General features: G+C 39.9%; 3 protein-coding genes across 4 annotated transcripts in view; 2 read left to right on the forward strand and 1 right to left on the reverse strand.

The window, feature by feature from the left end:
* The window catches only part of CEP95 (centrosomal protein 95), a 32,233-nt gene extending 26,575 nt beyond the window's left edge, over positions 1–5,658 (reverse strand). The window contains exons 1-3 of the mRNA XM_044003688.1: positions 5,266–5,658; positions 3,379–3,507; positions 2,392–2,499 (exon numbers count right to left, since the gene is read on the reverse strand). Coding sequence (XP_043859623.1) covers positions 2,392–2,499; positions 3,379–3,507; positions 5,266–5,287 — 259 coding nt within the window. The 5' untranslated portion in view covers positions 5,288–5,658. The remainder of the gene's footprint in view (positions 1–2,391; positions 2,500–3,378; positions 3,508–5,265) is intronic.
* A 517-nt stretch (positions 5,659–6,175) lies between these two features.
* Positions 6,176–13,340, forward strand: DDX5 (DEAD-box helicase 5). Its single transcript, XM_044003689.1, has 13 exons — positions 6,176–6,405; positions 7,674–7,839; positions 8,220–8,316; positions 8,398–8,531; positions 8,714–8,779; positions 9,088–9,229; positions 9,331–9,491; positions 9,598–9,770; positions 9,977–10,087; positions 10,616–10,677; positions 10,769–10,828; positions 12,095–12,319; positions 12,633–13,340. Exons 1-13 carry the CDS (start codon positions 6,362–6,364, stop codon positions 13,034–13,036), a joined length of 1,845 nt encoding a protein of 614 aa, XP_043859624.1. The 5' UTR covers positions 6,176–6,361; the 3' UTR covers positions 13,037–13,340.
* A 3,225-nt stretch (positions 13,341–16,565) lies between these two features.
* POLG2 (DNA polymerase gamma 2, accessory subunit) overlaps positions 16,566–23,353 on the forward strand; it is a 25,052-nt gene continuing 18,264 nt past the window's right edge. For both annotated transcript variants that reach the window (XM_043964815.1, XM_043964816.1), the window contains exons 1-3: positions 16,566–17,384; positions 19,403–19,529; positions 20,366–20,471. In XM_043964815.1, the coding sequence (XP_043820750.1) occupies positions 16,829–17,384; positions 19,403–19,529; positions 20,366–20,471 (789 nt within the window). In that variant the 5' untranslated portion in view covers positions 16,566–16,828. The remainder of the gene's footprint in view (positions 17,385–19,402; positions 19,530–20,365; positions 20,472–23,353) is intronic.

The raw sequence follows: 23,353 nt of genomic DNA on the forward strand, positions 1-23,353 counted from the left end.
ATGCAGTTACAATCATGTATATAGCTTTTCTGATTTTGCTTACTTCACTGCATCAGTTCATATAAGTTTTCTCATGCTTGTTTTCTTCATATTCACCTTTTTTTATTACATTTATATACATGGTTAGCCAACATTCCTTTTATTTTTAAGAAAACAACAGGCTGTAATAGCACATCCTCTAGTCATATTTTTAATAAGATAAAATGTATTTAAGTGAGTTTTTATTAGAGGAAGACAATCTACATGAATTTACAGGTCCCTACCTGCATGCAGATGCTACTCTGTTCAGGAGAAATTTGTTGGGCTAGAGCCTGGCGTAGTTGATCAACTGTCGAACTTGGAATAAAGAAGACCTGGGTTCAAGTGCTGCTTCTGACACTTACTAACTGTGTGACAATGGAAAAAATCACTTAACTTCTCTGAGCTCCATTTCCTCATCTGTAAAATGGGGATAATAATACTTATAGTACCTATCTCATAGGGAACTGGTGTGGATCACATGAGTTAATGTATGTAAAACCATGTTGTATATATTTACCATATAAATATTATTGGGATATGAAAATTATGATTTCATATGCTTATTTCTTCATGCATGTTTAATTGTCCATACCTTTTGCTAATCAAGTGGACAGAAATATGCAAGAAACTGGAGGGGGAACTCTCTTAGGAGCTATCAAAATTGATTCTTACAGAATCTTAAGAGCATTAACAATTCAATTCACAAAATGAACTTAATATCCTATGAAAAATATATCCTTTATGTGTAAAGACCCTTTCTATTTTCTTATCTCAGTACTGGCAGTAGTACAAAACAACGTGAAGAGAAGCAATGGCGAAAGTTTTCATTTTGAGAGAATTCACTTATTTACTCATAATTAAAATGAATAATAAAGCTCCATTTAGTACCACTCATGGATTAAATAGGTTTTTTGTTTTAAAGAACATCAAATAATGGTTATTATATATATCTGGAGCAAAAATGTCGTGCTTAGAATAACTTCTGGCACCAAAGTTTTAAAAAATGTGGAGTAAAAAAGCTGAATACTCAATAAAACAGAAATTGTATAGTATTCATTTCCTATAAGGGTACATAACTATAAGTAACTCTTGGGTGTTTCTGATTTTCAGGGTGGGGAGAACAGTTTAGCTGCCCAGCATCCCATACTGTGAACTGTAATTCCACTCTGAATTCAGTTTCCATTAATTTCTGGTCCCAATTTCCTCATTTGAAAGAGGCAGATGCTAGCCCTAATTGTACCTAATAGAATTGTGACATTAAAACTATCATACTACCATATTCTATACTCTGACCTCTTCTGGCTGGCATTCATGGTTCTCCATGACTTATATAACTTCCCACTATTGGAAAACCGGATGGATTAGACAGACCTACTTTTTGCTCCTGGACACACCATGAACTTTTCATCTTCTTAGCTTGGCTCACACTATCTCCTAAGCCTAGAATTCCCTCCTTCCCTCTTCTCTAGTTGAATTTCTATACTGAATGCCCCTTCTATGAAGTGTTCCTACTTCACTCCCCTAATCCCCTTATTAAGAATCATCACCCTTTGACTCTTACACAACCTTTATTTTTCACCTCCTAAGTGCATTTATATAGTAATTAGTATACATAGTTATCTGCCTTAGTGTCTTATTTCCTTGCAAGTCTGTAACATCAAACAGGGCAGGAAGTGTGTCTTTTCAACTACCTCTGATTCCTAACAAGGAGCAAAACACCAATTGCTTAATATTTGAATGAATATAAACAAAATGAAAATAAATGAACAAATTAATTTACTAGTCCCATCCCCTCATTTTTATCAATAAGGAAACCAGCCCAGAGAAGTTAAGTGACTTGATGAGAAAATTATGGCTTAAAGATGATTGATTGCTTGGGAAAGTATTTGATTAAAAGTATTAACTATGGAGTCAGAAGAGACATAGGTTCAAATTCAGCTGTCATGTTTTACTGTGTATGATCATGGACAAATAGTCACTTCTAGTCTTTAAGTCTCAATTTCTTTATCTGTATAATGATGGCCACAATACTTAGTTTATTATTACAGGGTTGTTGTGAGGATCAAATGAGAATGTATGTAAATCAGTTTGCAACTACATTCATTTCACCTAATCAGCACCTAATTTAGTGCCTGTCACAGAGCATGTGATAAGTATTTGTTGACTCTACTTGAAGGCTATTAATTACAAGGGGGTTAACTCAGGAAACCTAGGTCTTTTGACTATAAACCCAGTGTTCTTTATTCTTTAGCTTTTAAGCAATTTTTATCTGCTCAATTAAATGACACCTAGGGCCCAAAGATACAAATTAATTCCCTCAGGAAAAATATAATTGTTTGAATTCAGTTTGAGATAGTTTGTGTTACTAACCTGTTATATGGGACAAGCTGACTTGCAAGTAATCCAAGGCCAGTGAATCAATAATTGCTTGTACGTTGTGTGCATGATCTTCTTGGTTTTTAGGGTTCGTTATGAGGTCTGTGAAGGGAGGGGAAATAACATTGTTTTATAACTGTGAAATACCAAATTCAGAGAATGTTGATTAATCTAGGTTTGGGGTGATGGGGGTCTAGTTTAGGGGTGTGGCAGCATAAATGGAGGAGAGGAAGAGGACCATTAAATCTCTCATCAATGATAACTCATTGTACATAGGCAGTAAGTTATGTTAAAGATGACTTAAGGAAACACTGGGAAAGGCACACTGATATTGCCTTAGAGAACTCAAATTTTTGAAAGACAATTAGACTTCAAAGGGTAGAAAAACCCCCCAGCTCCCTTAGTAAATATGCTTTTCTCTTAAACTCAAATCAAATTCAAAGCTTTAAATGCTGACTGGATCTCATACAATTTCAGTGCCATTTTAAATATATCTATTCAGCAGAGTTATTCAATGCATGCAAAATTATTTAGAATATCATTGTTGTTCCATCATGGCTGACTCTTCATGGACCCGGACACCAGTGGGCCATAGCATGCCAAACCCTTCTATGCTCCACTATCTTTTGAAGTCTGTCCAAGTTCATGTTCATTGTTTCCATGTCACTATCTGTCTCATCCTTTAGCATCCCCTTTTCCTTTTGCCTTCAATCCCCAAATCAGGTTCTTTTCCAGTGAGTCCTGTTTTCTCAATAGTGGCCAAGGTATTTAAACTAAGCTTTGGAACATCATAGGATCATACATGGATTTAGAACTGGAAAAGCCCTGTTTGTCACCAGGGCATTACAGCAAGAATGTAACATTTCAGTTGAAATAGGAAGTAGCACTCTTTTTTGTAACTGAAAAAAGCCTAAACTGCAGTGAAAGCCCCAGGAGATAAAATATAGAAAATAAACTGTCCTCAAGTACAGGTGTTCTTACCTGGTACTACTTCTCCCAAGATAGAATGATAAAGAGTAATAAACACATTTGCATCACACTCTGAAAGAGACTGTATCCTCAGGCAAATGTGACATTTCAAAAGAAGGTTATTGGCAATTGCTACCCACTCTGGAAAAAAGGATGTAAAAAAATGTTAGTGAGTTAGAAAAAAGTAAATCTAAAAAAAATCAGGTATAGAGCTCTATTTAAGTAGATAAGAAATTGAAGAAAAAATTGTGTTTAAATGTATTTACAAGTATAAGGAAAAGCCATACTGTGAATGTTATTCTATAAATAACAGGTCTGATTACAAATTCCTAAAAGACTTAGCTTTAGTTTTATTACTATTTTAAGTGAATTATACGAATTTACTCACTTCAGAGATATTGATTTTACTACTAGAATAGAAATAACAATAAAAAAGTAAGCAGTATTACATTTCTAAGATTGTGCATGGGAGTCCAGATGTTAAATTATAACATCTTCATTATAAACTATATATAGTTCATGATGTAAAAATAATGGAACACCAGGAACTTTGAGATGGTGAGATTGAGTGTCAAAATAGTTTTCATTTTCCTAATATGAACATAATATTTCATTAGTTTCTCCACAAATACCACCTTCTACATGAAGGACCTTCCAGTTTCCAAGAAGCTACTAGCATACCTTGTATTTATTTTGTATATAGTTAGGTACATGTTGTTTCTCCCCATAATCTCCTTGGGGGGGGGGGAAGGGTTATTTCATTTTTGTCTTTGTTTCCCCAAGGTTTATAACTATCATAGAAAAACAATTCTCTATCATTCTTCTGTCACTGTAGACATAACAAGTAGGACTCACTTCCCTCTGTCAAGCTTCCTAAGCTACTACAATCTAGGACTGCTGGGCACAAAGTCGCTATCTGCCCCTGGACAGGAACAACTCAGCCAATGTACAAAGCTAGTCATTCTAGGGGACAGACAGCGATTGCTTAATTTTTTTTTTCCTTTTTACTGAACTTCGTCCAGTTTATCCTGTCTCATCTCCTTTGTACACAGTTCTCTGTATATAGTCTTCCCCATTAGACTGTTAGCTCCTTCCGGGCAGGGAATAGGTTGCCTTTGTTTGTACTCCCAGGCCTTAGGGGGTAGTTGCTGGCATATAGCAGGCTCGACGACTTGAATTTGACAAACCTCAACATGAACATGTCCCTATACAAATCAGAACAGAATCCATTAGGTAAAGTTTTAAAAGAAAAAGTATCTATCAAGTTTAAACTGGCAGTTCCAACACTGCTCGGACCCAGACGATAACGTGGATAAGAAGAATTAAGAAAAGGAAGACCAGGGATCTAACTTGATGAGGTTTTCACCAACAGTGTGCGGATCGGAAAACTGTTTTGCTGAGGTTCCTTCAACACAAAAACAGGTCCTCCTAGATTCAGCACAAGTCCAAGCGTGAGAAGAGAGCAGTGGCAAAAAACCAGACCCGGAGAAGAGTTATGTTAGAAAACCAAGGTCTCCTCCCTCCTCTACAGCCCTAAGGAGCCCGTTGTGTGCTCCCCAGACCCCATCCCCACCTCCAGGGTCTCTCCCTCTCGGACTGGCCGGTCGCCTCCTTAGGGAAAGGAGAACCCAAGTAACGGAGCCATCCTGTAAAAGCCATCCGTAGAACACGCCTCTCAGGGAGGTCGGGGTCCCCCAGAACGACTTCTGCAGCTCGGCTGGAGGTGAGAGGTGTGAGCTCAAAGCGCTTTACACATCTGAAGCCATCGGCCAGAACTGTAAGCCAGCATCGGGGAAGGGGAGGGGCGGCGGTCCCGCGCAATCGCGTTGTGCACACAACACTCTCCACTTCCCACCCCCCCCACCCCCCGTGGGTGTCGGCTCCAGCGGGGAGACTCACCAGCCTCCTCCCGGGCCTCCATGTCCGCGAGAGCTGTACACCGGCGGGGCTCGAGGGGAATAGTGTCCTGAAGGGACCGTTGCGGGAAAGGAGTGTGACGGGGGAGGAGGACGCGGGGCGCGGGGGGGGGGGGGTAAGGAGGGAGGGCGAGGAGAAACCGTAAGGTACCTGGGGGAGGCAAAGGAGGGACGTTAAAACGGCTTCTCGCCGCTGATTGGCCGTCTGGCCGCACTTCCTGTCGCCGCACGCGGCCAGGCAGCGGTTTAGGGGCTACAACTCCCCGCGGGATTGTTCCCGCTTCGGGTTTCTGAGGCCGGCCGGTCGGTCGGTTTGACAGACCCAGTGGCCGACCTAGTATAACCAGTCAATCTGGGGAAGCTATCCGGAGACTTCCGGTGAGCTCTACGTTTTTCGTGTCCCTCCGCCTAAGTGAGTGGATAAATAGTGCGGTTGCCGGCCCAGTGGGTTGGGGTTACGCTCACGTGATAGGAGGAGCCGCCTCCTCCTCTTCTTCCTCCTCCGTGACTGCATACTGGGGCCCTTAGAGTCGCAAACGTCTAGCCAAGGGTGTAGTGGCATTAATGCTTTACGACTTGCCTTAACCTAGGAAAACAGGAGTGGGGCAAATATTCCTGAACTAGTAAAATGTAAGGGAGTTCCCTGAGAGAAGGAGCGAAGCAAAGGGAAACAATCGCGGGTGGGCCTCTAAGAGTTAATAACGAGTTGAGGTGGGGGAGGGGTGCTGGGCTGGGAACTAGAAGCTAGAACATGGCTGCGCTCCGAACGCCTGCGGGTGTTGTTGCCTTGGCGTCTTCCCCCCTCCCCCTCCTCGAAGGGGGTGGGGCGATGAGGTCATAGAGCGGTTCCCATCGCGCTTTGCGGCGGAGGAGGCGGTCCAGGTATAAAACCGGCTGCCGGGAGCCCTCTGGCTCCTCATTCATTTCCACCGGCTTGGGTTCGTCTTGTTTCAGCTGCAGCCTCCGTCTCAGCCACCGCCCCCGCACGGCCTCGCGACCGCCGAAGCCACCTTTCCCCCTTCCCCCGCGACTTCCCGCTTCTCCTCGGTTGCTTCCCTCCAACCGCAACCATTGACGCCATGTCTGGATACTCGAGTGACAGAGATCGCGGCCGGGATCGAGGGTGAGTACGGACATTTGTCAACCGCGACCGAGAAGAGGTGGGGTGGGGGTGGGGTCCAGAGGAAGTGGGCAGGAGCCCTGTCGACGACAGGAGGCCTCGGGCGCCATCGGCCCGCGTCTTGGGGCCCCCCTTTTAAAAAACCAATGTCGAAGAGACGTAAGAGTTTGTTTTGATGGCACTTATTTTCACGTCTGGGTCGTGATTAGGTGGGTACAGGCCAGAGATGGGGAGACGAAGGGAGCGCGACGTCAGGCGGTGGCGAGCGCGGCGCCCCCGAGCCGGCAGGGCCTGGCCGCGGAATGTCTGTGACATTTGGGGAGCCCCAGAAGGGTCCCCTAAAGATCCCAGTTTGGGGAGGTTTTGAAGCGGTTCGGGCAGCCGAGCGGGGCCGGAGGGCGGGGGGCAGCCGGTCTCCCCCATGTGGTGGAGCCGCCGAGACAAAATGCCGGCCCCGGACATGGCGGCGGCGCCTTTGTTACCCCACCCGGCGGAGGAGCTCAAAATGGCAGCTTTGAGAAAATGTGGCGCAGAGTGAAATGCTAGACAAAGGGGGAAGCGCCGCCCAAGCGGGAACGCGGCCCGGCGGACTCCGCCCGGGGCCGCGACTCCTCCCCTGGTACCCGGCGCGGCCCCTCCCTCCTTCCTCGGCCTTATGTAACCGCGGTTACCTTCCTCTTGAGCCCACCCACCGGGGTGCATAATGAGGCTCCCGGGGGACCTCCCCTTGTTTTGTAGCGAGCTGTCAGAGCTCGGGGCCGTTCTGTTATCTGCCTTCCGCCCGGAAACGTTTGATTCGAAGGAAAAACCTTGTTTAAATAATGCGAGTTGTTTGTCTTTTATCTACCTTTTTGAAGTCTGGGTCTTCTTCCTACCCTTCTGGTTATTGCTTTCGCTCTTGGAAAAAATGAATGCTACCAGCTCTTGACTGTTTTGTGACTAGGGATTTTGTCAGAATCTGGCCCGACAAGTCCGATAGCTCTTACCAGGCAAGATTCTAGTTTACTGACCGAAAAACCTGGAAACAAATGATGTTATTACTAATTCGACATGCCCACGGGAAAATAGTAAAATTGAAATTGCTATTAGTGAAAACTGAAGGTACGACTGACTGGCATAGGAATAATCCAAAAGGTGTTGAAAAAAGTCGTTCCAGTCTTTGACTTTAGAAATACAATTAGCATAAGTGAATATTATTGAAACTTGTCCTTTTGTGCTCTAAGTTAAACGGTTACACTTTTGAGGCCTAGACTATGAATCTTTTCTTCTAGGTTTGGGGCCCCTAGGTTTGGAGGAAGTAGAGGAGGACCTCTGTCTGGAAAGAAATTTGGAAACCCTGGGGAGAAACTCATTAAAAAGAAATGGAATCTCGAAGAACTGCCCAAATTTGAGAAGAATTTCTATCAGGAACATCCTGATTTGGCTAGACGCACAGCAGTACGTACTTTAAATGCTTTAATTTTGTTGTTAGAATCGATTTTCTGACAGCAGTGTTGATTGAATTACTAAGCACTAGTAAAGATGACCAATTGTATAAATAACAGCAAGATAAGATTTTTTTTTAACTAAGCAGCAGACTTGAAAACTGCTCCTTAGATAGTCATGAAAGCTGTTACTGGATTTAATCAAGCTTTGGCTTGGTTTATGGAATAAATATGTTTTTATTAGAAGGCAATGAATTGCAGTTAATTGGGGGAGAGGGCATTTGTTTTTAAAAATTAGTTTAAAGGTTTCAGTTTGAGGAATTTGCCAGCTGTAAAAATTATAGGAAATAATTTTGTGGGTACATTTTTACATGACTGAGTTTTACATTGCAGCAAGAGGTTGAAACATATCGAAGAAGCAAAGAAATTACAGTACGAGGTCACAACTGCCCAAAACCAATTCTAAATTTCTATGAAGCAAATTTTCCTGGTAAGTATTCATTTGGGTTACATTTTCTGGAATCACTTTATGCTTATTAATTTCCTTAACCTAGTGTTATTTTAATTACAGCAAATGTTATGGATGTAATTGCAAGGCAGAACTTTACTGAACCTACTGCTATCCAAGCCCAAGGATGGCCTGTTGCTCTAAGTGGGTTGGATATGGTTGGAGTAGCACAGACTGGATCAGGGAAAACACTGTCTGTAAGTTTGACTGATTTTTTGAGTGCTCTACAAAAACATCTGTAAATTTCAAAGTTTGTATACCCTGCAATATTTGTTTGGGTTTGTAGGGAAGATCGTATGTTATTCAAGTTAGTAGAAGTATAATGAAATTTAAATTAGCTTTGTTTAGGTTATAATAACTTTTTTTCTACCTTAATTAGTATTTGCTGCCTGCCATTGTCCACATAAATCATCAGCCATTCCTAGAGAGAGGCGATGGGCCTATTGTAAGTATACATTTTCTATTAATTTCTCTACAGAGTTATGTAAATGATTCATGAGTTAAATTGTATGATTTTTTAATTTTTCACAAAACTTAAAGAATCCAACAGGTGTTTTTACATGTTGGGTAGAATGCATAATCGAGATTCATGTTGGTTTATGGGACAAGTTTTAGATGATTCTAGTAGCAAATTATAGCTAAATGTTCTTTCTGATTATCTTCTGACCTGCTGAAAACTTTCTCATGACTTTGATAAATTAATTCTAGGTTAGTGTCAGGCTATATGTGCTAACAGCTGTTTTTCCTCCCTAGTGTTTGGTGCTGGCGCCAACTCGTGAACTGGCCCAACAGGTACAACAAGTAGCTGCTGAATACAGTAGAGCATGTCGTCTAAAATCCACTTGCATCTATGGTGGTGCTCCAAAGGGACCACAAATAAGGGACTTGGAAAGAGGTTTGTAGCAGTCCTTTACTCTACCACAGAAGGTTTTGATGTGAATTGTATTGGTACCTTAATTCTTTCTCTTCATACTCTCTCTCCATCATTTTGATCAGGTGTAGAAATTTGCATTGCAACACCTGGAAGACTGATAGACTTTTTAGAGTGTGGGAAAACTAATTTGAGAAGAACTACTTACCTTGTGCTTGATGAAGCAGACAGAATGCTGGACATGGGCTTTGAGCCTCAAATCAGAAAGATTGTTGATCAGATAAGAGTAAGTTGCTTAAGTTTGTTGTTCAAAAATAAACTACACTTAAAAATTTATGGGTAATTTTTTAAATGTTCGATAGACAAGCCCATATATATGTCTTTTCTTTTAGCCTGACAGACAAACCCTAATGTGGAGTGCAACTTGGCCAAAAGAAGTGAGGCAGCTTGCTGAAGACTTTTTGAAAGATTATATTCACATCAACATTGGTGCTCTGGAACTGAGTGCAAATCACAATATTCTTCAGATTGTGGATGTGTGTCATGATGTAGAAAAGGATGAGAAGTAAGTTTTCATAAAGCCTTGTGCTTTTTTGAATCTGACCTAAATCAAAAAACCTAAAGACTGGGTCTGTAACATAGTATAAAGTATAACTAGGTATTTTCTCTATTCACATTTTCTTAAGAACAAATCTTAACGTACTGAGTAGCCTTCAAAGGTTGATTTATCTGTTAAAATGTAAAAATTGTTCTTGTATAACTTTTCTCTAGACTTATTCGATTGATGGAGGAGATCATGAGCGAAAAGGAAAATAAAACTATTGTTTTTGTGGAAACCAAAAGAAGATGTGATGAACTTACCAGAAAAATGAGGAGAGATGGGTATGTGTCAAGATATGATGGTAGCTTTTTTTTGTACTGGGCTTTGTGTTTGTGTTAATGCTGCAAAACTAGAGGGTTGGAAATTTGAATTATGATAACTTGACTAAGTTCAAATTATTTTTAGTTTTTTGTGAACACCCAGTGTTTCAATCATAAAGAGGACACATTGACTGACATGGAAATTGCTCTTAATTAACTTTTCATGGTTTATTTGAAACACTTTGGGGATAGTACATTGGAATACCTAACAGATTCCCCAACTCTAATTTTGGATTAAGAAAGTCTTACTTTTGTCATGATTGATTACCTGTGTAATTCCTACAGATCTTAGTTCATAAGCAATTGAGGAAGGTGTGATTAAACCAAGGTCTTTAAAAATATAATCTTGAAATCAAATACAAGAATTCTGTTAATAGCTAAGATTTCTTTCCCACTCATGAATTCATGTGCTATGTACAGTTTATAAAGCTTGAGCAGAATGTGAACCAATTTGAATTCATCTCTATTCTGCCTTTATTTTTTAATTAGGTGGCCTGCAATGGGTATCCATGGTGACAAGAGTCAACAGGAGCGAGACTGGGTTCTAAATGGTTTGTATATATTTGCTCTTACAGCTTTTAAAAACTTTAACCTGTTGTCAGTTTTGTTCAGTGACTCATATTTGTTTTATTCTCTTGATAGAATTCAAACATGGAAAAGCTCCTATCCTGATTGCCACAGATGTTGCATCTAGAGGGCTAGGTTAGTAGAAACACTTCATGGCTTGGTTCTCCAGAAACAAAACCAACAACAACCATTATTTTTTTTTAAAGAAAGTTTATTGCTTTCTTTAACCTCTGCATTTTTCTAAGTTTTTTTTTCACATAAAGGTGCAGTCTTTGTGGCAAGGCCTAGGCATGACAATCGGAGGACTCGAGGGGGATGGAGGACTAGTGATCGGCTGGCTGCTTCCAGTCGAATAGAGAGGTGAAAAGCTGAAAGCATTGTGTGCCAGTAATCTTCAAAAGGCAGAACATACCACCTTAACTACTACACCATAAACTGTTCTCTCAGGGGGAAAAAATGGAAGTTATTCACAGTTCACTCTGCCGTGGTATTTCTTCTGTCCCATGCTTTGCATGATTGCCATGGTACAGCGCTGTTTTGTACAAACTGTTTACTGTGATCTGTGGGTCTTTGAGTTTCAGTGACTTTGCTGAAATGTTGAAGAAATATTTCCAAACTTCAATGTTCATTGAAATTTTTGTTCCTTTGAAAAGGAGAGAGCAGCTTTAAAAGGTTACTAGCCTTGTACAAATTGGTGAGTACTGGCACATGAGAATCTAGAGAAGGAACAACTTCTCACACTTAGTCAGTGGGAAAGGAAAACAGTGCTTTGAAAGTTCCTCCCTCACCTACACAGTAGTCGTCATGTCGAGACCTGCCAGAGAGAGACACATTCTCAAGTGAATCCTGGCTTCTTGGAAGCGCTTGCCTAGACGAGACACAGTGCATAAAAACTTGATGGCTTTTGGGGGACAGGTATGTTTTTCTTGCAGCTGCGGTTGTAAGGTCTTGGCAAGACAAGCAGTGAGGCCCGAATTTTGAACTTCTGATGAGTGTGTAATACGAAGGACCGTGTACATTTTTGCTTAAAGGTCCTCAAATGAACACATGAAGAGGTTGCTGTGAACTTTAGTGGCCCTACTGCGCAGAAGCATTCAGATGTCACTTGATGATCTGTAAGGGGACTTGCTGAGTTGGGAATGAACTAGTGAATATGAATGCACATTCCTTGTGGTAGGTTTATCACTGGGTGGGTGGCAAGATTTAATAGAGAGGGAGTGTGCATTTAAATTTTTTTACCTCACTGGTATTCCTCCAGAAGTGGATAATCATTTTAACAATATTCTTTTCAGCCCATACCTTCTTGGGAATACAATTGTCTAACTTTTTATTTTTGGTCTGGCTGTTGTGGTGTGCAAAACTTCCTATGTTGCTTTTTTGCCACACTGCAACACTTTACAGATGTGGAAGATGTGAAATTTGTCATCAATTATGACTACCCTAACTCTTCAGAGGATTATATCCACCGAATTGGACGTACTGCCCGTAGTACCAAAACAGGCACAGCATATACTTTCTTTACACCTAATAACATAAAACAAGTAAGCGACCTCATCTCTGTGCTTCGGGAGGCTAATCAAGCAATCAATCCTAAATTGCTTCAGTTAATTGAAGACAGAGGTTCAGGTATGTTCATTTTTGGAGTTATCACTTGTTATAATACATAGAAATTTTGTCTCAAGACTCTTGTCATTTGCCTGTAAGTAATAAATGCTGGGGATTTTTGAGGGATGAGTGACAACTGACAGATGAGAGTAGAGGTGGGAGAGAGCATTTATTACTTAAGTCTAAAGTAAAATTTTTGACTGGTAAGAGTGGAGAGAAACTGAATTCCCTATTTGCTGTCTTTGCTTGCTTAGTGTTGTTTTGCAACATCAAGCTCCAAAGAGACTCATTTTTTGACAAACTTCAGGTGTTGTTTTTTTTTCTCATCCCACAGGTCGTTCCAGGGGTAGAGGAGGCATGAAGGATGATCGACGTGACAGATATTCTGCGGGCAAAAGGGGTGGATTTAATACCTTTAGGGACAGGGAAAATTATGACAGAGGTTATTCTAGTCTGCTTAAGAGAGATTTTGGGGCAAAAACCCAGAATGGTGTCTACAGTGCTGCAAGTTACACCAATGGGAGCTTTGGAAGTAATTTTGTGTCTGCTGGTATACAGACTAGTTTTAGGACTGGTAATCCAACAGGGACTTACCAGAATGGTTATGACAGTACACAGCAATATGGAAATAATGTCCCAAATATGCACAATGGCATGAACCAACAGGCATATGCATATCCTGCTACTGCAGCTGCACCTATGATAGGTTATCCAATGCCAACAGGATATTCTCAATAAGACTTTAGAAGTATATGTAAATGTCTCAGTTTTTCATAATTGCTCTTTATATTGTGTGTTATCAGACAAGATAGTTATTTAAGAAACATGGGAGATGCAGAAATGACTGCAGTGCAGCAGTAATTATGGTGCACTTTTTCGCTATTTAAGTTGGATATTTCTCTACATTCCTGAAACAATTTTTAGGTTTTTTTTTGTACTAGAAAATGCAGGCAGTGTTTTCACTAAAGTAAATGTACAGTGATTTGAAATACAGTAAATGAAGGCAATGCATGGCCTTCCAATAAAGATATTTGAAGACTGATTTTGAAATGGAAATTGTTTACTTCACAGTTGTACAACTTCAGTTAAATGGAAAATATCATAGATGCTTTTCTGTATCAAATGCTAGTAAAAAGCCTAAACTGGTCTTGCATTTCAACCTACAGTGTTGGTTGTTGGGATTAATTATGCATACATCCGGTTTACAATCTTCCCTACCCCCTTAAAATTTATCCTTCCTTCCTGCCCATTCCCTACCCCATTAAGGCTCACTAATTTTGAAAGAAATGAAATGAAATGAGTAGTGGAAAAAGCTTCATTATCAGGTGAAATAATGGACATTTATATACAGTGCTTTCAAGTTTACAGAAGCACTTTTCCTCAAAAAACCCAATGTATATTATTGGTAGCATTGCTCCCATTCCCCCCCCCCCAAAGCAAAATTTTAAGTTCACACAGCTAAATCCCAAATCTTTTGATGCAAAAGTGAGACTAGGGTTAAAATTATTTTCCTTGTGCTAATGCATGCGATGCCTTGTAGCATGTAAAATAAAAATTGCAAAAAAAATATTGTGCTTTTTGGAACAAGAAGTACTTATTCTTTGGACTAAATGTTTGGCCTGAGTGTTACCTTATAGCTAAATGTAAATTTCACTGGGCCTAACCTTGTAAAATGGTTGTCAAAAACCATATTCTTTTTTTCAAAAAGGGTAAATTTGGCTTTTTACTGTCACTTTTTAACTAGCAGAATTCCCATTGAAGGGCTGCATTTTTATTTCCAGTAGCCTCACCATAGAGGATCAGTATCTTTTATTTATAATTTTTTTTTAATGCTAGGTATATTTGAGGTACAGATCCAACTAGAATAGCAGTTATCAGTGAATCATTGACATTCTGGAATGTATTAGTTGCCAATTTGAGGGTTGAAGTCAAGAAATACTCAAGCTTCTTGCATGAAACCTTGAGGCAAAAGGAAATTTCCCTTCGAAAGACTCAATCAGGAGTGTAGTGGGAAATCTAATATTAGGCATAGATGGTATAGTAAAATGTTAGGGTGCAGATTAAGTTATAAATTTCTGTATTTCCTGGAACAGACTATTTTCTATCTTGGCCTAAATTCAATAGAGGTTTGTTTATATTGTAAGCTCAAGAAATCCATCAGTAACTTGAATAAGATTTTTATTACCAATTACTTTTAACTTTCTAGTTTCCCATTGTTTCAGAGCTACCTCTTACTCATACAACATTTCTATCAAATATTTAACCTGTTATTTCCCACAGACTAATGAAACTTTGTGCTTTCTACTTGTGAAGTGCTTAAATATAAAGGAATAAATGCATTTATTTCCTCCAGAGACAATTTTGTATTTTTATGAGACCTTTTTTTAAGGTTGAGTCCTCTGGTTACAAGTGTCTTTTATGAATACACATGGGTGGTGGTTCTGTGTATTTGTTTATGTGCATAAGAGGTAGATAATGTTTTTGATGGGGGGGGGGACTTGAAAATGGGCTTTTTTAGTACAAAACCTGAAGGGTAGACCCATTACACATTTTTTTAAATTAAGGGATTTCAGTGTTAGTGGGGATGAATATAGAACCAATAAAGTGAGGTTAGCTGTTAACCCCAAACTGTAACATTTGAAGTGGAACATTTGAGTTTATTTGAAAAAAAATAAAGATGGGCTTTGTTACCTAATGAATTTTCCCATCACAAGGAGATAGGTTTAAGTAAGGTTAGCTAAGGGATTCTTGGAAGTGATAATTTGAGCAATAGTGTCCTTCCATAATACTTTGGAAAAGCCTTAGGCCCTGCTTGAAATGGTGAATGCTCTGTTGACCTTTTCTCATTACCCAGGAAAAAATGATTAAATACTCATGAGATTTAACACAAGCCACTACATTCGAACTCATGCTGCCTTGCCAGGTACCTTGCATGTACCTTGCACCCTGTAGGTGTGTGGCTTTTTCCATCACCCTACTTTGGTGTGCCCCATTCCCCTGTTTCCTTCCTTTAACTCTACACTGAACTCAAATGTAATTGCATTGCTTAGAAGTTCATTCCCTGTGACCCTGGTTTTCAAAGCCTGTAATTGTGGTCCATCCTATCCTATTAATATATTCTCACTTTTAGACTAAATACAGTGCTAATACTGATTTTGTTCCCTTAAGTTGTTCTAGCTCCCCTCCCAGCCAAATTTCATTGAATTTTGTCCTTTTAAGGACGCTTTCATATCCTCATTTTCTTCTGAAAAGGCTGCCCTAACTGCTACAGGACCCGAAGATTGTAAATTTCCAAGAAAATAGGGAACACTTTTTGTATCATTTCCCATACCTTCCACAATATTTTTAATGGCCATCCCAGCAAGAAGGCATTATTCTTGCCTTTACTTCCACAGCACTTATGTCTCAAGGCACTTAGTGTCGGTATGCATGCTTTTCCTTCATTTGTAAGTTAATGGAGGACAAAAGACCAGGTTTTGTACAGTACAGTATCTTACATAAATCCTTTTGCAAAGCAAAAATGGCCCGATAAATTTTGTTTAACGCTTTTGGTTGACTGCAAAATTTTAGAGCAGCCACGAGTTAAGGTACATTTTTTGCTTTTGTTTTTTTTTTTTTTTGGCGGGGCAATGAGGGTTAAGTGACTTGCCCAGGGTCACACAGTGTCAAGTGTCTGAGGTCAAATTTGAACTCAGTTCCTCCTGGATTCGGGGCCGGTGCTTTATCCACTGCACCACCTACCTGCCCGAGATACATTAAAACAAACCTGTCTGGGTATACCTCATACCAGGTTTAAAAAACCCCACCGAATTATGCTTTCATTTTGGTTTGTTAATCTAATGCAGCAGTTTAAGGTTACCTGGGAGATAGGTTGCTAGGAAGTGTCGGGAGCGGCAAATTAGCCCCCCTGGAGAGCTCACGTCCATTTTTCAAGGTCCCTGGGGTGGCTATAACCTGACATTCCTAGGCGTTTTAATGTTTCAAAGGATGACTACATTTTTATGCTTAATATTTTCATGTATCGTACTTAGTATTTGAGAATTACAGTTTGCATTTTTGGTTAAAAATTTTTTTAATCGAAGCCATTTCTGGGCCTGTGCAGGAACATGAAGAGCCGGTGGGTGAAGTCGAGATAGGAGTAGCGGAAGTGGGCAACAACGCCGGGGGTGGGGCGGAAGGAGGGAGAAGGATTGAGATTGTGAAACCTCGCTGTATAGATAGCGTGCGGTGGGGAGCGGTGGAGGGGGGAACATTTGCGGGCGGGGCCGAGGGCGGAGCAGCCAAAGGTGGAACTGCTTGGGTGGAGTTCGGCCCCAGAGAATCTGGTGCTTGGAAAGACAAACATCGCGCTACTTCGGACTAGGCGGCCAGGAAGCCAAGGGTGCGCTACGCGAGGATACGTGACTTGGCCTCCTTGAGTTGAGACTTAGGGCTACTGATCTCGTGCTCGCATGACTTCCGGCGCGCCTGCGCACCCTTGACTCCCGGATGGTTATGGCGGTTTATTGAAGTAAAGGTTTTTAGAGTGAAATGGCTTCGGCTACCGTGTCTGGGGTGTCCCGCAGGACTTGGGGTTCCTCGCAGTCCAGAATTTGGACTCCCCTAGAGGCGAGTGGATGGGCAAGGCAGAGGAAGAGGAGACGACAGCAGAGGACCTACGTGAAACCTCCCGACGGCGGCGAAGACCACCCGCCCTCCCCCGAGCCCGAGGCCGAGTGGAGCGAGGCCCTTTTGGACATCTGTCAGAGAAGACATTTCCTGGCGGGGACCCAGCAGCCGCTCGGGAGGGACTGCCTGCGGAGCGGCCACCACCCCGGCTTCGGCCCCCTTGGCGTGGGGCTCAGGAAGAACCTGGCCTCGCAGTGGTGGTCCTGGGTAGCGGCGTTCAGGGAGCATATCTTCCCGCTGGACACCCCCCACCAGGAGCTGGGGCCTATCGAGCCAGGGCGCCGGGCCTTCTGCTTAGCCCCTGCCGACGCTCTCCGGGCAGTCTTGCAGGACGATGCCCTAAGTAAGGAACAGCTAGTGACCTCTCTGGAGAGCATGTTACAAACGTCTGGGACACTGCGGGAGAACCTCCATCACGGTATGCTCGTCGTTTTCATGGTTGGAAGTAGAGCTCTCAGGAAAACACCCAAGCTAGTCTTGCTTGGCTTAAAAAGGAAAAAAATCACAGTAGCCCCTTTGTATTTCTGAGCGCCGCTGGCAAGAGCACCGGTTAAGTTGTCAGTTTTTGTGTCAATATCCTCTGCCATATTCTTTCCAGTTCACTTACAGTATAAGAATCACAATTTTTTAAAAGCCCTTTTATTGAGGTCTTCTGTTTTTCAAAGCCTTCAGTTCCCCCTTCCCAGAAAGCCAACCCCTCACCCCCAAGGACGTCCATGTAAAAGAATTTCTCGCAATGAAAACTGTACCGTGGGTTTCAATAGATTCAGTTTATAAAGACGTGGGGAAAAAGATTCAGGCAGTACTTTGTTACCCAAATATTTTGTGAAAAGTTTACCCCAATTTTCTGAAATACTAATGGAGGCAAAATTGTAGTAACGGAGGAAGACAAAACATATATAAAAGGAAGCTGAAAGGGAGGTGAGGGCAGGGATCAGAGAAGGTACTCAATACAGGTGAAAAATGAAATATTTGGAGTCGAGCTCCCTCCTTAAATGGAAGTTCATTGTTCCCTCTTCCAATTGGAGGGACTGAGAAAGCTGTTGAGGTGTGAAGTACCAAAGGTAATGTTTGCCGGCTGATGAGATTTTGATAAGATCTTGCGGCCTGATGAGTTTTTCCCAATAAAGAGCTTCCTGGAGTAGAGTGGAGAAGTCAGAGGTGCTCAAATAGTGTAGCAATGTGAGAAGAAGGAAATTTTAATTATACTTCAAAATAAAAGTGTTTTCCTAAATTAAAAAGCCAAGCAGCATCATTTCTAGGTTTCTGTGAAGTTCTTTTTAACAGTCAGTAAAATATTAAACAGAACCAAGTTTTTAAAGGGGAGCTTTTCTTTTGCACTTGGTAGCATTTGCAATAACATTGCAAAGATGGAGCAGACATTTCAGGCTCTGTTGTCATCGGAGGTCAGGAAGCATGGATAGAGTACTATATTTGATGTTAGATTTCAAATACGTCACCATAGGCATGTCACAAACTCTCTGAGCCTCACTTTTCTCATCTGTAAAATGGCACTACCTACACTTACTTCCATGGATTGTTATGAGGTTCAAGTGAGATGTTGTGTGTAAAGCACTTTACACACATTATAGTGCTAGCTATCTAAATGTCGGTTTTTACTATGACCCAGTATTAGTAGGATTTGTAATGCTTTAGGAAATCTATAATGACTCTGTTTTTACTGAGTTTAAATCACTGCTAACTAATCTGACATTAATTTTAATGATATCCTAATTGGTTGGGAATATTTTTATGCCTCATCCAAAAAAAAAGTGATCAGAGAAGTGATTCTGAATTGGATTGTCAACCTTAAGTGAAATCCTCTAAATTGATCTATTGATTTACATCATAGTTTAAATTTATTTAGATTTAAAATGTTTTGGCAATTATTAAATAAAATGGAAGCGACTAATTAAGTGAAATACTGAACCAATAATTAGTTCTTTTTATCATAAAAGTATTTTATTATTTTCTAGTTACATGTATAGTTTTCAACATTTGTTTTTATAAGATTTCTAGTTCCAAAATTTTTTCCCTACCTCCCCTCCCCCTCCCCGTGACAGCAAGCAATCTGATATACATTTAATGTGATTGTAAATATAAAACCTATTTCTGCATTAGTTATGTTGTGAAAGAAGAATTAGAACAAAAGGGAAAAACCTCAAAAAACAAAAAACAAAAACAAAATAGAAACAGTTCAATCTGCATCTAGATTCCACAGTTCTTTTTTCTGGATTTGGAGAGCATTTTCCATCCCAATAATTAGTTCTTTTATTTATTTATTTATTTAATAATTAGTTCTTAATGATGCTTTGTCATCATTGCTACTACTTGTATTGTGCTAAAATCAGAATAATAGGGACTTATATAGATTTGTAAGGCAGGTTAAGCTATGGAATGTAAATTTATAAAGATGATTGGCTTATATTTCGACAGGTGCTTTGAAACACTATGTTAATTGCTTGGATCTGGTAAACAAAAGGCTGCCTTATGGTCTTGCTCAAATTGGAGTATGTTTTCAAGATGTTCCTGATATTGGGTATACATACGATGGCATTAAAAGGTATAAATTCAGCTAAGCATTTATTAATGGGTATGCAAAGATAAATAAGGTGCTGTCCCCCTTAACCTTCAGCAAGCTTACTGTCAGGGAGAAATGACGTTTAAAGAAATCGAATACAAAGTAGAATGTTACAAGTACATAAGAAAGATACAGATAAAATATTGAGAGTTCAGAGATGGGGAGAGCAACTGGGACGACTTCATAGAAGAGGACGCATTTGACATGGGTGGCAAAAGATAAGCAGGATCGGGGGCAGCTAGGAGCACTGGCCCTGGATTCTGGAGGACCTGAGTTCAAATCTGGCCTTAGACACTTGACACTTATTAGCTGTGTGACCTGGGACAAGTCACTTAACCCTCATTGCCCCACCAAAAAAAAAAGATAAGCAGGATTTCAGGAGGTAGCTATTAGGAAGAGCTGCTTTGTTGAATTGCTTGAAACAGGAGGCAGAACAGTGGGTGTGCCAAGGACCATGAGTAGCCCCCAAAAGCTTCTTAAGCTGTGGGTTGTGACCCCATATGGGGTTGAGTCACTGAATGTGGGGGTCTTGAAAAATTTGGCAACAGTAAATGGTTATGTATATATATATATATAGATATACACACACCCGGGGTTGAGTAAACATTTCTTGAATGAAAAGGGATCATGAGTGGAAAAAGTTTAAGAAGCCCTGGACTAGAGCATAAGATTATTTGGAGCTGAGAGTAATGTGAAGTGAAGCTGAAAAAGTAGGTGGACACCAGCATTTTTGGATTGGTGATCGACTTTTTGAAAACAAATAATTATGGTTTAGCTCCCTGATTTTAAAGGCATTCCTGACCTTTCTGTTTTTAAAGAATAGGTGAAAGAACCATGTCTTCCCTGGTATGGTTTACCCCTGCAAGAACAGCAGGCCAGTGGCTTGATTTCTGGTTGAGACATCGACTTCTGTGGTGGAGAAAGGTATTTTAAAAAAATTTTTATCCCCCCCCCCCATTACATTTAAAAACGATTTATAACATTCTTCTTTTTTTCTTCAAGTTTTGAGTTCCAAATTCTATCCCACTCTCCCTCCTCTTCCTTCTCCCTGAGACCATAAGCAATCTTATATAGTTTATACATGTTCAATCATTTAAAACATTTCATTTTAGTCATTTTGTGGAAGATTTTTGAAAAGAAAGAAAAACAGTATGTGTCAGTCTGTTTACAGACAATATCAGTTCTTTCTGTGTGGGTGGATAGTTTTTCATCATGAGTCCTTTGAGATTGTCTTGGATCATGGTATTGCCAAGAATAGCTAAGTTGTTCACAGTTCATAGTACAATATTGCTGTTACTATGTGCAATGTTTTCCTGGTTCTGCTTATTTCACTTTGTATCAGTTCATGTCTTTCCAGGTTTTTCTGAAATCATCCTACTTGTCATTTCTATTAGCACAGTAATATTTTCTTACTATCATATACCACAGCTTCTTCAGCTGTTCACCAATTGATGGGCATCCCTATGATTTCCAATTCTTAGCTACCATAAAAAGAACTGCTATACATGTTTTTGCACAAATATGTGCTTCTCCCCACCCCCCTTTTTTTTGGATCTCTTTGGGATACAGACCTAGCAATGGTATTGCTGGATCAAAGGGTATGCACAGTTTTATAACCTTTTGGGCATAGTTCCATATTGCTCTTCAGAATGGTTAGATCAGTTCACAACTCCAGTAGTGCATCAGTGTCCAAGTTTTCACACATTTTCTCCAATATTTGTTTGCCTTTTTTGTCATATTAGCCATTCTGATAGGTGTGAGATGGTGGGAGATAGGTATTTTGGTAGACACATTGAATTAAAAATTAAAAAAAAATTAAATGGAGGCAGCATAATAGAGAGAGATGGACTTGTGTTCAAGAGAAATATAGGAAGTACCCATCAATTGAGGAATGGCTAAACAAGCTGTGTTATATGATTGTGATGGAATATTATTGTAGTACAAAAAATGACAAGAAGGATGATTTCAGAAAGGCCTGGAAAGACTTATATAAACTGATGTGAAGTGAAGTGAAGTGAGCAGAATCAAGAGAACATTGTGTGTAGTGACAGCAATATTGTTTGATGAAGAATTGTGAATGACTTAACAAAGGACTAATGATGAAGCATACTATCCACCTCTAAAGAAAGAACTGATTTTGATTGAACACAGACTGAAGTGTGCTATTTTTCACTTTTTCATTTTGATTCATTTTCTTTTACAAAATGACTAATATGGTAACATTTTACATATTTGCACATGTATAATCCACATCTGATTGCTTACTCTCTCAGGGAGGGGAGAAAGGGAAGGAGGCATAGAATTTGGAACTCAACACTTTAAATAAAAATGTTTATTATTATTATTAATATTAAATTTAGCAACAAACATTTTATTTTCCAGTTACACATAAGGGTAGTTTTCAACATTCATTTTCATAAGATTTAGAGTTCCAAATTTTTCTCCCACCCTCCCTTTCCTCCCCCGCTCCACAAGATCGAAATCAGGTTATGTATGTACAATTCACAAGTGTTCTTTTTATCAGTTCTTTCTATAGGGGTGCATAGTAAGCTTCCTCATTAGTTCCTTGGGATTGTCTTGGATCATTGCACTACTGAGAGTAGTTAAGTCATTCACAATTGCTCATTGAACAATACTGCTGTCACTACGCACAATGTCCTCCCAGCTCTGCTCACTTCACTATACATCAATGTTCATTAGTCTTTCCAGGTTTTTCTGAGATCATCCTGTTTGTCATTTCCTGTAGCACAAGACCATTCCACTACAATTATATAACACAGCTTTTTCCATCATTCCTCATTTGATGGACATTCCCTTGATTCTCAATTCTTAGTGTCCACCAAGAGTTGCTATAAATATTTTTTGTACAATTTTTTCCCCTTTTCTCTTTTTCTATTATTATTAAAAAAGAGAGAGACATAGGTTCAGATCCTCAAATCACAGATAACCTTCATGTATCTATGTATAAAAACTATTCTGGCATGTCCAAATTTATGAAATTTAAATAATAACATGAACAAATTTATTTGGATATTGCTTGCAGTTTAATAATTTGTGTAACATGTTGAATTCAACATTTGATATTTTCCTATAAAGCCTATTTCAAATGTTGATTTTTTTTCTTAATGGTGATATCATACCAGCTAATGTAGATTAAAAACCATTACAATGAACATCATACAATGAAGAATTCTTCATAAAAGTTTTTTCTATAGCAATAATACTTAGTGATCATCAGAAGCTTTCAATTATCTTCCTATTACATACAGAATAGCATTTAAAGTATAAACTTCCTAATCTGTCTGCAGAGAAGTCAAGAAGGATGAGGAATGAGTAAAAGGCCATTAGATTTGCCAATTAAGAGCTCATTAGTTATTTTGGAAAGAGCAGTTTTAGTTGAATTTTAAGAGTTCATGAACATGAAAATAGAACACTTGTAGGTGATAGAAAGATAAAAAGTATGAATATCTTTGTGTTTAGATGAGGTAGAATGGAGGAGTAGGTCATGGGAATTAAGTAGATTGAAGAACTAGGAAGTTAAGTATATCGGAAGGCGCATCAGTATGTATGATGATGTAAGAAGGCATGATTTGGAGTGGAGAGAGCCTGTGAGCCCTGCAATGAACTCATTGAGGAAGGAAGGAAAATAATAGGGACTCTAATAGATAATAGTCACTAGACTCTGTATTGCGTGGTAGGTTTAGATAACAAGAACCTCAAAGGAGTAGAAGTTGCTAAATAATTGTGATAGAGTTTAGAAGTAGTAATGAAGAGCAAGGAGTATCCCAACTTCCCTACCATGACCA

The sequence above is a fragment of the Dromiciops gliroides genome, chromosome 4 (assembly GCF_019393635.1).
Source record: "Dromiciops gliroides isolate mDroGli1 chromosome 4, mDroGli1.pri, whole genome shotgun sequence".
Lineage (NCBI taxonomy): Eukaryota > Metazoa > Chordata > Mammalia > Microbiotheria > Microbiotheriidae > Dromiciops > Dromiciops gliroides.